The sequence below is a fragment of the Trichomycterus rosablanca genome, chromosome 2 (assembly GCF_030014385.1).
Source record: "Trichomycterus rosablanca isolate fTriRos1 chromosome 2, fTriRos1.hap1, whole genome shotgun sequence".
Classification (NCBI taxonomy): domain Eukaryota; kingdom Metazoa; phylum Chordata; class Actinopteri; order Siluriformes; family Trichomycteridae; genus Trichomycterus; species Trichomycterus rosablanca.
In genome coordinates, this window is record NC_085989.1 from 11,891,140 (window position 1) to 11,907,198 (window position 16,059).

Below are 16,059 nucleotides of genomic sequence, written 5' to 3' on the forward strand. Positions count from 1 at the left end.
GGGTGTGGCTCTTTGTGCACAGGGCTGATTCGCATATGAACTCGGCTGGTGCAGGTGAAAAGATGCAGTCGGCTACTGCTCATGTGTCGGAGGGGACGTGTGTTTGCTCTCCTCAATCAGGGGCGGGGGTCAGCACTAGTAGAGAGGAAGCATAATGCTAAAAATTGGGAAAAAATGCATAAAAAAAGAAAGTATAACATTATAACAAATCCTTGACACCCCTTATTTTTTTCTTGTTGGACACCCTTCGGCCACAATACTTCGACTTTATTTCTTGAAGTATCTTGACTTTATTCTTAAAATATTATGACTTTATTCTCAAATTAAATATAAAAAATGAACAGTGGGTCTAATACGCTGGCGTACATTGTTATACGCCACAAAAAGCAAATAATAAAAATTCAGTTTATTTTAAGGCCTGCGGAGGGCAGGAGGAGGTAAGAAACACTTGGGAGTTCCAGTTCCATCAATGCACAGGAATGAAAAGGTCAGATTATCATTTTCTTTTTCTATGACTGGAATGGCTAAACCATTTTGGATGATGTAAAAAAATAAATCAAGCTATCTAAGTGATTTTAATATCACATGACAGATGCTTGTCAGTCATCTATATTCATTTTTTATAAAGGCAGAAATCTTTATTAGATGCGAAGCACCACATGGACCCGCTTTGTAATTTATTCACTCACTCATTTAAATACTTAATTACGGTAAACAGGCACAAAGTTTCTCCACAAGGGGGAGCTCCTGACCCTAGTGCTTCGCATCAGGGACACTGTGTGTCCTAGCAGTTCTGTAGTATACATGTATGACTGACTTATCTAGAAAGACTAAAAAGTCATTAGTCAGGAAGAGAGATGTCTAGCATGTTACCGCACAAGCCACTCGATTAATTTTGTAAAACAAAAGGCACTGTCTGAATAATCTCCAAATTCTTTCTCCATTAACTTGTTCCCAAATACCAGGCTTGTTTCATTTCATTTACTTTCATTCTTCTCTCTTTATTCTCTATAAGAGAATGCAGCGCTTCTTGGGCTTGGTCTCAGGAGGCTCCAGCGCCGCCAGGATTGCTTCATCAAACACGTTCTTTAAACCTCTCTGTAGGGAGAAACAGAAAGCAAACCAGACTCTTTATAAAAGTCAGATTTAAAACAAGACAACCCAATTAACTCAACGAGAAAAAGCACTGCGTCAGAATGCGGCACTTTCGTTTAGTGTAAATAAAAGCATCTCCACAGTTAAAGATTTGTGATTGGTCACAACACTAAACAACAGCTCAGACAACAATGAAAAATTATTTATTCTATGTATGTTTAGACTTTTGTTTTGTTTCAATCATTACACTGCATTTCTAGAAATTAGATAGATAAATTTATAAAATAGATATAGATAGATTAGATAGACAGACAGATAGATTAGATAGACATAAATAGACAGATAGATAGATAGATAGATATAGACAGACAGATAAATAGATATAGATAAATAGATTAGATAGACAGACAGACAGACAGACAGATAGATATAGATAGACAGATAAATAGATAAGATAGATAGATTAGATATATAGATAGATATAGATAGATAGATTAGATAGATAGACAGATATAGACAGACAGATAAATAGATATAGATAGATAAAATAGATAGACAGACAGACAGATAGATAAATAGATATAGATAGACAGATAAATAGATTAGATAGATTAGATATATAGATAGATATAGATAGATTAGATAGACATATAGATAGATGGATAGATATAGATAGATAGATAGATAGATAGATAGATAGATAGATAGATAGATAGATATAGATAGATAGACAGATAGACAGACATATAGATATAGACAGATAGACAGATAGAGATAAATAGACAGACAGATAGACAGACAGATAGATATAGATAGATTAGATAGACAGATAGATAGATAGATAGATATAGATAGACAAATAGATAGATATAGATAGACAGACAGATAGATATAGATAGATTAGATAGACAGATAGATAGATTAGATAGATATAGATAGACAGATAGATAGATAGACAGATAGATAGACAGACAGATAGACAGACAGACAGACAGACAAATACAGACAGACAGATAGATAGATAGACAGACAGATAGACAGACAGATGTAGATAGATTAGATAGATATAGATAGACAAATAGATAGATATAGATAGACAGACAGACAGATAGATACAGACAGATAGATAAGACAGACAGATAGATAGATAGATAGATAGATAGATAGATAGATAGATAGATGGAAAAATAGACAGATAAGACAGATATAGATAGATTAGATTGACAGATATATATATATATATATATATATATATATATATATATATATATATATATATATATATATATATATACAGTGTATCACAAAAGTGAGTACACCCCTCACATTTCTGCAGATATTTAAGTATATCTTTTCATGGGACAACACTGACAAAATGACACTTTGACACAATGAAAAGTAGTCTGTGTGCAGCTTATATAACAGTGTAAATTTATTCTTCCCTCAAAATAACTCAATATACAGCCATTAATGTCTAAACCACCGGCAACAAAAGTGAGTACACCCCTAAGAGACTACACCCCTAAATGTCCAAATTGAGCACTGCTTGTCATTTTCCCTCCAAAATGTCATGTGATTTGTTAGTGTTACTAGGTCTCAGGTGTGCATAGGGAGCAGGTGTGTTCAATTTAGTAGTACAGCTCTCACACTCTCTCATACTGGTCACTGAAAGTTCCAACATGGCACCTCATGGCAAAGAACTCTCTGAGGATCTTAAAAGACGAATTGTTGCGCTACATGAAGATGGCCAAGGCTACAAGAAGATTGCCAACACCCTGAAACTGAGATGCAGCACAGTGGCCAAGATCATCCAGCGTTTTAAAAGAGCAGGCTCCACTCAGAACAGACCTCGCGTTGGTCGTCCAAAGAAGCTGAGTGCACATGCTCAGCGTCACATCCAACTGCTGTCTTTGAAAGATAGGCGCAGGAGTGCTGTCAGCATTGCTGCAGAGATTGAAAAGGTGGGGGGTCAGCCTGTCAGTGCTCGGACCATACGCCGCACACTACATCAAATTGGTTTGCATGGCCGTCACCCCAGAAGGAAGCCTCTTCTGAAGTCTCTACACAAGAAAGCCCGCAAACAGTTTGCTGAAGACATGTCAACAAAGGACATGGATTACTGGAACCATGTCCTATGGTCTGATGAGACCAAGATTAATTTGTTTGGTTCAGATGGTCTCAAGCATGTGTGGCGGCAATCAGGTGAGGAGTACAAAGATAAGTGTGTCATGCCTACAGTCAAGCATGGTGGTGGGAATGCCATGGTCTGGGGCTGCATGAGTGCAGCAGGTGTTGGGGAGTTACATTTCATTGAGGGACACATGAACTCCAATATGTACTGTGAAATACTGAAGCAGAGCATGATCCCCTGCCTCCGGAAACTGGGTCGCAGGGCAGTGTTCCAGCATGATAATGACCCCAAACACACCTCTAAGACGACCACTGCTTTATTGAAGAGGCTGAGGGTAAAGGTGATGGACTGGCCAAGCATGTCTCCAGACCTAAACCCAATAGAACATCTTTAGGGCATCCTCAAGCGGGAGGTGGAGGAGCGCAAAGTCTCGAATATCCGCCAGCTCCGTGATGTCGTCATGGAGGAGTGGAAAAGCATTCCAGTGGCAACCTGTGAAGCTCTGGTAAACTCCATGCCCAGGAGAGTTAAGGCAGTTCTGGGAAATAATGGTGGCCACACAAAATATTGACACTTCAGGAACTTTCACTAAGGGGTGTACTCACTTTTGTTGCCGGTGGTTTAGACATTAATGGCTGTATATTGAGTTATTTTGAGGGAAGAATAAATTTCCACTGTTATATAAGCTGCACACAGACTACTTTTCATTGTGTCAAAGTGTCATTTTGTCAGTGTTGTCCCATGAAAAGATATACTTAAATATCTGCAGAAATGTGAGGGGTGTACTCACTTTTGTGATACACTGTATATATATATATATATATATATACTGTATATACAGGGGTTGGACAAAATAACTGAAACACCTGGTTTTAGACCACAATAATTTATTAGTATGGTGTAGGGCCTCCTTTTGCGGCCAATACAGCATCAATTCGTCTTGGAAATGACATATACAAGTCCTGCACAGTGGTCAGAGGGATTTTAAGCCATTCTTCTTGCAGGATAGTGGCCAGGTCACTACGTGATGCTGGTGGAGGAAAACGTTTCCTGACTCGCTTCTCCAAAACACCCCAAAGTGGCTCAATAATATTTAGATCTGGTGACTGTGCAGGCCATGGGAGATGTTCAACTTCACTTTCATGTTCATCAAACCAATCTTTCACCAGTCTTGCTGTGTGTATTGGTGCATTGTCATCCTGATACACGGCACCGCCATTGGATGCACATGGTCCTCCAGAATGGTTCGGTAGTCCTTGGCAGTGACGCGCCCATCTAGCACAAGTATTGGGCCAAGGGAATGCCATGATATGGCAGCCCAAACCATCACTGATCCACCCCCATGCTTCACTCTGGGCATGCAACAGTCTGGGTGGTACGCTTCTTTGGGGCTTCTCCACACCGTAACTCTCCCGGATGTGGGGAAAACAGTAAAGGTGGACTCATCAGAGAACAATACATGTTTCACATTGTCCACAGCCCAAGATTTGCGCTCCTTGCACCATTGAAACCGACGTTTGGCATTGGCACGAGTGACCAAAGGTTTGGCTATAGCAGCCCGGCCGTGTATATTGACCCTGTGGAGCTCCCGACGGACAGTTCTGGTGGAAACAGGAGAGTTGAGGTGCACATTTAATTCTGCCGTGATTTGGGCAGCCGTGGTTTTATGTTTTTTGGATACAATCCGGGTTAGCACCCGAACATCCCTTTCAGACAGCTTCCTCTTGCGTCCACAGTTAATCCTGTTGGATGTGGTTTGTCCTTCTTGGTGGTATGCTGACATTACCCTGGATACCGTGGCTCTTGATACATCACAAAGACTTGCTGTCTTGGTCACAGATGCGCTAGCAAGACGTGCACCAACAATTTGTCCTCTTTTGAACTCTGGTATGTCACCCATAATGTTGTGTGCATTGCAATATTTTGAGCAAAACTGGGCTCTTACCCTGCTAATTGAACCTTCACACTCTGCTCTTACTGGTGCAATGTGCAATTAATGAAGATTGGCCACCAGACTGGTCCAATTTAGCCATGAAACCTCCCACACTAAAATGACAGGTGTTTCAGTTATTTTGTCCAACCCCTGTATATATATACAGTGTATCACAAAAGTGAGTACACCCCTCACATTTCTGCAAATATTTCATTATATCTTTTCATGGGACAACACTATAGACATGAAACTTGGATATAACTTAGAGTAGTCAGTGTACAGCTTGTATAGCAGTGTAGATTTACTGTCTTCTGAAAATAACTCAACACACAGCCATTAATGTCTAAATAGCTGGCAACATACGTGAGTACACCCCACAGTGAACATGTCCAAATTGTGCCCAAATGTGTCATTGTCCCTCCCTGGTGTCATGTGTCAAGGTCCCAGGTGTGAATGGGGAGCAGGGCTGTTAAATTTGGTGTTTTGGGTACAATTCTCTCATACTGGCCACTGGATATTCAACATGGCACCTCATGGCAAAGAACTCTCTGAGGATGTGAGAAATAGAATTGTTGCTCTCCACAAAGATGGCCTGGGCTATAAGAAGATTGCTAACACCCTGAAACTGAGCTACAGCATGGTGGCCAAGGTCATACAGCGGTTTTCCAGGACAGGTTCCACTCGGAACAGGCTTCGCCAGGGTCGACCAAAGAAGTTGAGTCCACGTGTTCGGCGTCATATCCAGAGGTTGGCTTTAAAAAATAGACACATGAGTGCTGCCAGCATTGCTGCAGAGGTTGAAGACGTGGGAGGTCAGCCTGTCAGTGCTCAGACCATACGCCGCACACTGCATCAACTCGGTCTGCATGGTCGTCATCCCAGAAGGAAGCTGACGCACAAGAAAGCCCGCAAACAGTTTGCTGAAGACAAGCAGTCCAAGAACATGGATTACTGGAATGCCCTGTGGTCTGACGAGACCAAGATAAACTTGTTTGGCTCAGATGGTGTCCAGCATGTGTGGCGGCGCCCTGGTGAGAAGTACCAAGACAACTGTATCTTGCCTACAGTCAAGCATGGTGGTGGTAGCATCATGGTCTTGGGCTGCATGAGTGTTGCTGGCACTGGGGAGCTGCAGTTCATTGAGGGAAACATGAATTCCAACATGTACTGTGACATTCTTAAACAGAGCATGATCCCCTCCCTTCGAAAACTGGGCCTCATGGCAGTTTTCCAACAGGATAACGACCCCAAACACAACCTCCAAGATGACAACTGTCTTGCTGAGGAAGCTGAAGGTAAAGGTGATGGACTAAACCCAATTGAGTACCTGTGGCGCATCCTCAAGTGGAAGGTGGAGGAGTTCAAGGTGTCTAACATCCACCAGCTCAGTGATGTCATCATGGAGGAGTGGAAGAGGATTCCAGTAGCAACCTGTGCAGCTCTGGTGAATTCCATGCCCAGGAGGGTTAAGGCAGTGCTGGATAATAATGGTGGTCACACAAAATATTGACACTTTGGGCACAATTTGGACATGTTCACTGTGGGGTGTACTCACTTATGTTGCCAGCCATTTAGACATTAATGGCTGTGTGTTGAGTTATTTTCAGAAGACAGTAAATCTACACTGCTATACAAGTTGTACACTGACTACTCTAAGTTACATCCAAGTTTTATTTCTATAGTGTTGTCCCATGAAAAGATATAATAAAATATTTGCAGAAATGTGAGGGGTGTACTCACTTTTGTGATACACTGTATATATATATATATATATATATATATATATATATATATATATATATATATATATATATATATATATATATATATATATATATATATAGACAGACAGATAGATAAGATACAGGCAGACATATTAGATAGATAGACAGATATAGATAGATTAAATAGATAGACAGACAGACAGATAGATGAGATAGACAGACAGACAGATTAGATAGATAGATAGATAGACAAGACAGATAGATTAGATAGATAGACAAGACAGATAGATTAGATAGACAGACAGATTAGATAGATAGACAGACAGACAGATAGATAGATACTTTATTTATCCTGAAAGAAATTATTGAAATTATTAGATATATACAAAGTGACCTGTCCCTTTTTTGAAATAATGTCAGCACTGCACACATCTGAAAGCCTTTTCTGTAAACTGGTAAAACCGGTATCGAGTCGTATTATAAAGTGCCGCATTGTCCCACTAGTGAATGTTTAACATACACATGAGCATAATCATACATGTTTAGGCATTGTTGAATTGCTAACCAACAATGTAATTGCTTGGTTAATGTTGTTGGTTAAAAGTGGCATTTAAATAAATTTGAAACTGCTTAACTGTAACCTACCCTCACCTCCTCACCTTTAAAATCACAGTGATTGTAGCCTACTACAGTGGTACCTTGAAACTCAAGAAGTGGCGCAGAGTTTAAAAGGTGTGGAGTTTTAAAGTTTGTTTTTCCATTAAGATGTATGGGAAACCTGTTAATGCGTTCCATGGACCCACAGAACTGCATATATTTTAGGCTAATGTACAATAATGGGTTGTTTGTGACACGTATACACTAAAAATAACAAAAATATAATATAAAAAAACACTGAAATACGATTGAAAAATAGTTAAATACAATAAAACCTGCTCTTTACCTTTACTTCTTTATTGTGTTCTTATGCTCCTTAATCGTGGAGATGCTCAATCTTGTAATACCGTGTTCCGTTTAGCAAGGGCGCATTATCATAAAAAGCGGCAAAATAGCTTTTGCGCTGCTGTGCCGTTATTTCCTATGGAGTGTGCCGGTGCACAAAACTTTACGTGACTTATTGTACTAAACAACAAGCTTGGAATTTCATTAGTGGAGAGAACTTATGAGCAGTAATAATTAAGAGAGGTTCAGTGTTTCTGTTCTGTTTCGATTAAGCATCATGATAAGTGTTTTAGACTCTCTCGGAAAAGCTGATTCTCTCTATTTCTTAGAACCCTGAGCTATAACACAAGTTTAAAAGTGAAACGGGATGAAAATCCAGCAAAACACAGATACATGTGGAACATAGCAGCAGTTGCACACACGGCGAGTTTAAAAGGTACAAATTTCTCCACAAAGGGCGCCAAGTTTCAAAGATTTTGAGATTGAAGGACATCAAGTTACAAGGTACCACTGTACTTAATAACAAGTGCTGGGGAAAAATACACCGATCAGGCATAACATTATGACATAATGTTCTTATAAATAAATATAAATAAATAATATTCTTATATTGTGTTGGTCCTCCTTTTGCTGCCCCATACGCAACAATCTGTGATGCACTGTGTATTCTGACACCTTTCTACCAGAACCAGCATTAACGTCTTCAGCAATTTGAGCTACAGTAGCTCGTCTGTTGGATTTGACAGCACGGGCCAGCCTTCGCTCCCAACGTGCATCCATGAGCCTGTCGCCGGTTTACCACTGTTCCTTCCTTGGACCACTTTTTATAGATACTGACCACTGCAGACTGGGAACACCCCACAAGAGCTGCAATTTTGGAGATGCTCTGACCCAGTCGTCTAGCCATCACAATTTGGCCCTTGTCAAACTCGCTCAAATCCTTACGCTCGCCCATTTTTCCTGATTCTAACATCAACTTTGAGGATAAAATGTTCACTTGCTGCCTAATATATCCCACCCACTAACAGGTGCCGTGATGAAGAGATAATCAGTGTTATTCACTTCACCTGTCAGTGGTCATAATGTTATGCCTCGTCGGTGTACATCACGCCTCCGTTCACTTAGTTTGTTTGACACAAAACGAGTATGGTTGTATATATTACTACTGCTAATTAATTTGTACATGTAGAATATAGGTTTGTTTTGTTTGGCAGTCATGTGACTTTTGGATGGGCTGTGAGGAGCTTTACTGACTGTCATGTGTGAACTTTTCAAAACCAGCCCTAACGTAATGAACAGTAGCGTAATTAACCCTTAAACTCGTGAAGAGGATTAAGGCTGACTAAAATCCTAACTGAAGCAACTTCCACAAAGCTGTGCTCTTGAATTACTGTATTATCTTGTAAATACATTTCTATGCTCCTAATTTCCAAGAACATGTTTACTTTTAGCACTTATTTTTTGCTTAGTAACCAATAAATGTAGGATTAGTTTTTTCTACCAGTATGGCTATAAAACTCACAAGCGTATAAAACATATGCACTAGCATTTTTGAGTCATAAATAAATAACACAGAAACATTTTTTGCACCCAATCTGCCAGTCAAGTGCACACACCTAGTTCTCATTTCCTTTAACAGGTGTGAATTCAGTTTCACAATATAAAGAGGATCATGATATTTCCTCTCCATTCTTTCGCCGCTCTTGTCGGCAGCTACACTACTCAAGACAGTAGGAGTCACTGTTGGAGGGGCGGTGGAAGGAGGAGAATCTTTTAGCCAGCCTTCTAACACTCGGACAGGGCCAATTGTGCCACCCACCCAATCCTATATACATGTTACAGTTGTCCTCATTCCTGTGCAGCTGTCTAGTCTGTATGTTGGTTTAATTGCCGTTGTGTACATTTTTTAGAACTGTAACCGTGTAACCATGAGGAAGCTCATTGGGGCTGCAGACCCTACTTAGCTAAATAAATAATCTTCCTATACATTAATTTATGTGTGCAGCCCGTGAGACTAGCTAACAACCATTTTGGTTGACTATGCACTAAAATCATATACACTGATCAGCCATAATATTAAAACCACCTCCTTAGTTCTACTGTCCATTTTATCAGCTCCACTTACCATATAAAAGCACTTTGTAGTTCTACAATTACTGACTGTAGTCCATCTGTATCTCTGCATGCTTTGTTAGCCCCCTTTCATGCTGTTCTTCAATGGTCAGGACTCTCCCAGGACCAATACAGAGTAGGTATTATTTGGGTGGTGGGTCATTCTCAGCACTGCAGTGACACTAACATGGTGTTGTTGTGTTAGTGTGTGTTGTGCTGGTATGAGTGGATAAGACACAGTAGCGCTGATGGAGTTTTTAAACACCTCACTGTCACTGCTGGACTGAGAATAGTCCACCAACCAAAAATATATTTAGCCAACAGCGTCCCGTGACCACTGATGAAGGTCTAGAAGATGACCAACTCAAACAGCAGCAATAGATGAGCGATCGTCTCTGACTTTACGTCTACAAGGTGGACCAACTAGGTAGGAGTGTCTAATAGAGTGGACAGTGAGTGGACACGGTATGTAAAAACTCCAGCAGCGCCGTTGTGTCTGATCCACTCATACCAGCACAACACACACTAACACACCACCACCATGTCAGTGTCACTGCAGTGCTGAGAATCATCCACCACCTTAATAACACCTGCTCTATAGTGGTCCTGAGGGGGTCCTGACCATTGAAGATAGTAGTGATAGTAGGCTAAAAAAAATATGTAGAGAAACAGATGGACTACAGTTAGTAATTGTAGAACTACAAAGTGCTCCTATATGGTAAGTGGAGCTGATAAAATGGACAGTGAGTGTAGAAACAAGGAGGTGGTTTTAATGTTATGGCTGATCATGTCATGTCATGTAGAACTTGAAAGAGCACAAGCTGAAGCGTGTAGTTTTGCTGAATAACCGTACCTGCGTAAGGGCAGAGCATTCAACATATTTTACGGCTCGAAGATCTCTGGCCAGTTTGTCTCCGCTCTCGGGTGCCAGAGGGCGCTGCTTGTTCTTGGCAAGCTTCTCTATTACGTTGCTGTCATCTCTCAAATCCATTTGAGTGCCAACCAGCAGAAATGGTGTCCTGGGACAATGGTGAGAGATCTCTGGTACCCACTAAAACAATAAAAGAAATAATAAGCGTATTGAATAGATAATGACTTCATAATAAAGTTAAACATTTAGTAACAACTAGATTATTATAAATAATACAAATTATCATAGCCTTAAATACCTGCTTTAAACACATATTCCTAATGATGATACATAAGCAGTATATTTTTAATAAATTACACCAGCTAACCTTTTCTCTGACATTCTCAAAGGATGAAGGTGATACAACCGAGAAGCAGACAAGAAAAACGTCAGTCTGAGGGTAACTGAGGGGCCGCAGTCTGTCATAGTCCTCTTGACCTATGTTGTGAAATTATGAAAGAAAATTGGTAAGACACTTTTAAAGTGGTAAAGCACTTGGCACCCTACAATCTATCACACACTATATAAAAATTCGTGTGTGTATATATATATATATATATATACAGTGTATCACAAAAGTGAGTACACCCCTCACATTTCTGCAAATATTTTATTATATCTTTTCATGGGACAACACTATAGAAATGAAACTTGGATATAATTTAGAGTAGTCAGTGTACAACTTGTATAGCAGTGTAGATTTACTGTCTTCTGAAAATAACTCAACACACAGCCATTAATGTCTAAATAGCTGGCAACATAAGTGAGTACACCCCACAGTGAACATGTCCAAATTGTGCCCAAAGTGTCAATATTTTGTGTGACCACCATTATTATCCAGCACTGCCTTAACCCTCCTGGGCATGGAATTCACCAGAGCTGCACAGGTTGCTACTGGAATCCTCTTCCACTCCTCCATGATGACATCACGGAGCTGGTGGATGTTAGACACCTTGAACTCCTCCACCTTCCACTTGAGGATGCGCCACAGGTGCTCAATTGGGTTTAGTCCATCACCTTTACCTTCAGCTTCCTCAGCAAGGCAGTTGTCATCTTGGAGGTTGTGTTTGGGGTCGTTATCCTGTTGGAAAACTGCCATGAGGCCCAGTTTTCGAAGAGAGGGGATCATGCTCTGTTTCAGAATGTCACAGTACATGTTGGAATTCATGTTTCCCTCAATGAACTGCAGCTCCCCAGTGCCAGCAACACTCATGCAGCCCAAGACCATGATGCTACCACCACCATGCTTGACTGTAGGCAAGATACAGTTGTCTTGGTACTTCTCACCAGGGTGCCGCCACACATGCTGGACACTATCTGAGCCAAACAAGTTTATCTTGGTCTCGTCAGACCACAGGGCATTCCAGTAATCCATGTTCTTGGACTGCTTGTCTTCAGCAAACTGTTTGCTGGCTTTCTTGTGCGTCAGCTTCCTTCTGGGATGACGACCATGCAGACCGAGTTGATGCTGTGTGCGGCGTATGGTCTGAGCACTGACAGGCTGACCTCCCACGTCTTCAACCTCTGCAGCAATGCTGGCAGCACTCATGTGTCTATTTTTTAAAGCCAACCTCTGGATATGACGCCGAACACGTGGACTCAACTTCTTTGGTCGACCCTGGCGAAGCCTGTTCCGAGTGGAACCTGTCCTGGAAAACCGCTGTATGACCTTGGCCACCATGCTGTAGCTCAGTTTCAGGGTGTTAGCAATCTTCTTATAGCCCAGGCCATCTTTGTGGAGAGCAACAATTCTATTTCTCACATCCTCAGAGAGTTCTTTGCCATGAGGTGCCATGTTGAATATCCAGTGGCCAGTATGAGAGAATTGTACCCAAAACACCAAATTTAACAGCCCTGCTCCCCATTTACACCTGGGACCTTGACACATGACACCAGGGAGGGACAACGACACATTTGGGCACAATTTGGACATGTTCACTGTGGGGTGTACTCACTTATGTTGCCAGCTATTTAGACATTAATGGCTGTGTGTTGAGTTATTTTCAGAAGACAGTAAATCTACACTGCTATACAAGCTGTACACTGACTACTCTAAGTTATATCCAAGTTTCATGTCTATAGTGTTGTCCCATGAAAAGATATAATGAAATATTTGCAGAAATGTGAGGGGTGTACTCACTTTTGTGATACACTGTATATATATATATATATATATATACATACACACACACATATGCTTGTATATGCACACAACACACTGTATAGTTTTATGCCTATAAGATCGTCCTTATTAAACATGATCAACATTATAATATAAATACAGCATAAATAATAGTATAAACAAAGTAATAGACAAAATACTATATTAATTCTATTTTCTTTACCCTGCCTTTGTTGTTCCTGCTTCAAACTCACAAAAAAAAACACTTACATATTATTTTTGCACCCGAGAAACTAGTTTGCACTTGCTGTTCTCAGAAAAATAACATGAAGTAGAACAAATTAGTCATTCAGAGTCATTCAGGGAGCCAAAATTAGTGTTGATTCGAGTCTTGACACTGAAGGATGTCAGACCAGTGAATGCCAGACACAAAGCACAGTACACTATAACCGTGCATTATTAAGGTTTTTACAATACAAGGATATTGCATTGATTTGAACTTATTTGTGTACCACAGACCAACACTGAGCTGACATTGGATAAATAGTGGCAGTTTGATGCCGACCTAGGTTCTTTAATAATTGTTCTACTCCGTTCTGTAAGTGCAGCCGAAGACAGAGCAAGATTGTTCTGACAGCAAAATATGATGTGCGACAGTGACAACGTTCACCCACTTTGGGACAAAGTTGCTATCTGGGTAGCTATTAATAATAATAATAATAATTTATTTTATTTGAAAAGCGCCTTTCATGACACCCAAGGACACTACAATAAGAATATAGAAAATCTAGGCAAAATAAATAAAATACACATTTACTAAGCAAAAAAAATAAAATAAAATACACATTTAGCAATAAATAAATAAAATACACATTCACTAAGCAAGAAATAAATAAAATACACATTTACTAGGCAAGAAATAAATAAAATACACATTTACTAAGCAATAAATAAATAAAATACACATTTACTAAGCAAGAAATAAATAAAATACACATTTACAAACATAGGAAACACCAAACATGTGGCACAGTTCTGAGTCAGCTGGAAAAGATGTTTTGAGGGTTTTGAACACTGCTGCAGATGAGATTTCTGTACTTCTGGTGGGAGGAGCCTAGCATCACCTTGGCAACCTCACGGCGTTGCAGTGACCAGAGTGAGGGAATGTTGCTGTTAGCATGCTGTTGGTAAACAGAAGTCCGACCTGAGGCTCGGTGGGAATATTTAGGCCTTTGCAAAATACCAGGGTCGCGGTGGAGCAGTAAAGATGTTGGAGGTTTATACCGTGAATGTCCCAGAGCATAGAGTTCACTGTAAGAGCGCTCCATCGTCATGATGAGACGTTGTCCAGACCAGAAAAGTTGCAGAGACTCCAGCCATCCAATCCCAGCAGCCAAAGGAGCAATTCAAAACCATCCACACTGACAGTTAGACACAACAGCAGATGTTACACAGAGCAGCGGACACAGAAAACAGTTAATCCGCTAACTCTCACTGCTCCGGATACACCGCTCCACATCATAGAAGCATCAGCAGCACAAGCACAGTAAAAAAGATCCCAAATCCAATGCATAAAATCCAGTAAAATGTTTCGTGCAATGTTTCCGTTCAAACAGTTTCACCGGGGGAGAAGCGGCATTCAAACGCACCAGCATTATCTCTCACGACCCAAAAATGCACAAATGGCTAGTGACCACAGGAGTGTGCGAAAAAATGAAAATGAAAGAAAATTACGATAAAAATAAAATAAAAATAAAACAAAATACGGCAACGGTAGCGGCAGCCAAATGCGCCAGCGTTCACCATCACCATGACTACGAATCAAATGATGAATTATTGTTTAAAGTAGTGAATATTATCTAGCTAGCTAGTTACTTTGCTCCACATTACTGTTTAAACCACCTGGCCTCTTTATTAAAAACACATACCCCGTGTACAGTTAAATACTAAAGCCACTTTCTTGCACCCCGAATGTTGTTATTCTTCCTCTAGTCTTACCAGTGGATGCTTGTGGCTTTATATTATCCCTCCAGCATTAACACTGAGGTGTTTAAATATGCCACCCTGCTGAACCTGCTACACTGTAATACAAATCCAACACACTACACTGATCTTTCGATTGATTGTACCTGCTGTGTCAAAAAGTCCAAGTGTGTACGGCTCTCCTCCAATCATCACAGTAACTGCATAGTTATCAAATACCTGGAAAACAGAGAGAAAATATTAAGCCACTAGCTGTGTACTACCCCAAGTTGAATGTAATGTACGTAGATCAAATCAGAACTACATTTCACAAACATATGAGACATAAACATGCACCTCTGTCTTCTACACTTCCCCTCAATTTCTTTAGGTTAGAAATGTCTTTTGTATTTATTGTAGGTCTTTGTAGTTATTGTACTGTTTTTCCATAGGCACTGTGTATATTGTATTGTGTTACACCCTGGTTCTGAAGGAACATTGTTTCATTTTAATATGTACTTGTATATAGCTGATATGACAATAAAAACTCTCTTGAACATCTGTAAAACACAGAGATGTAGATAATCTATGGCACCGGTAAAAGCTTAAAAGATTATGATGTCTTAAAATACACTGTAAAACCGCATTTCCCACAATGCATGTCGATTTTGTGACCTGCAAAGTGACCGCATCCCACCACTAGATGGCAGTGTTTCCACATGAGCGTTTAACTGAGGCGGTTTTTCAACAAGTGATGTTGAGAAATATTTACAAATACAGTAGGTCCTTGACTTGCGTCGAATATCCATTCCTACGGACACGACGTAACGTGATTTTTGCCGTAAGTCGGAACACACCTACATAAGCACCTACGTCACTCACATGGAGCACATACAACGCCGTCTTCCTCGTATAGCCAACTAGTTCCTGCGCGAACTTTGCTTTTATGTTGCAAACGCCGTACATCGGAATGACGGAACAAGACTTTGTTAATAAATGTATGGGAGATGGCAACGTAACCACGAAATGCCGTATGTCCAGTCCGCCGTAACCCGAGGACTTACTGTAATCTCAAAATGTACAAGAAGAGAAAACTGAAGCAGAAGGTAATTTAATGAAAGATGGGAA

The 16,059-nt window shown here is 40.3% G+C and overlaps 1 protein-coding gene across 1 annotated transcript in view; it reads right to left on the reverse strand.

The window, feature by feature from the left end:
* Nucleotides 1-967: 967 nt before the first annotated feature.
* LOC134330277 (cell division control protein 42 homolog) overlaps nucleotides 968-16,059 on the reverse strand; it is a 31,353-nt gene continuing 16,261 nt past the window's right edge. The window contains exons 3-6 of the mRNA XM_063011334.1: nucleotides 15,099-15,171; nucleotides 11,176-11,285; nucleotides 10,791-10,988; nucleotides 968-1,098 (exon numbers count right to left, since the gene is read on the reverse strand). Of these exons, the coding sequence (XP_062867404.1) occupies nucleotides 1,009-1,098; nucleotides 10,791-10,988; nucleotides 11,176-11,285; nucleotides 15,099-15,171 (471 nt within the window). The 3' untranslated portion in view covers nucleotides 968-1,008. The remainder of the gene's footprint in view (nucleotides 1,099-10,790; nucleotides 10,989-11,175; nucleotides 11,286-15,098; nucleotides 15,172-16,059) is intronic.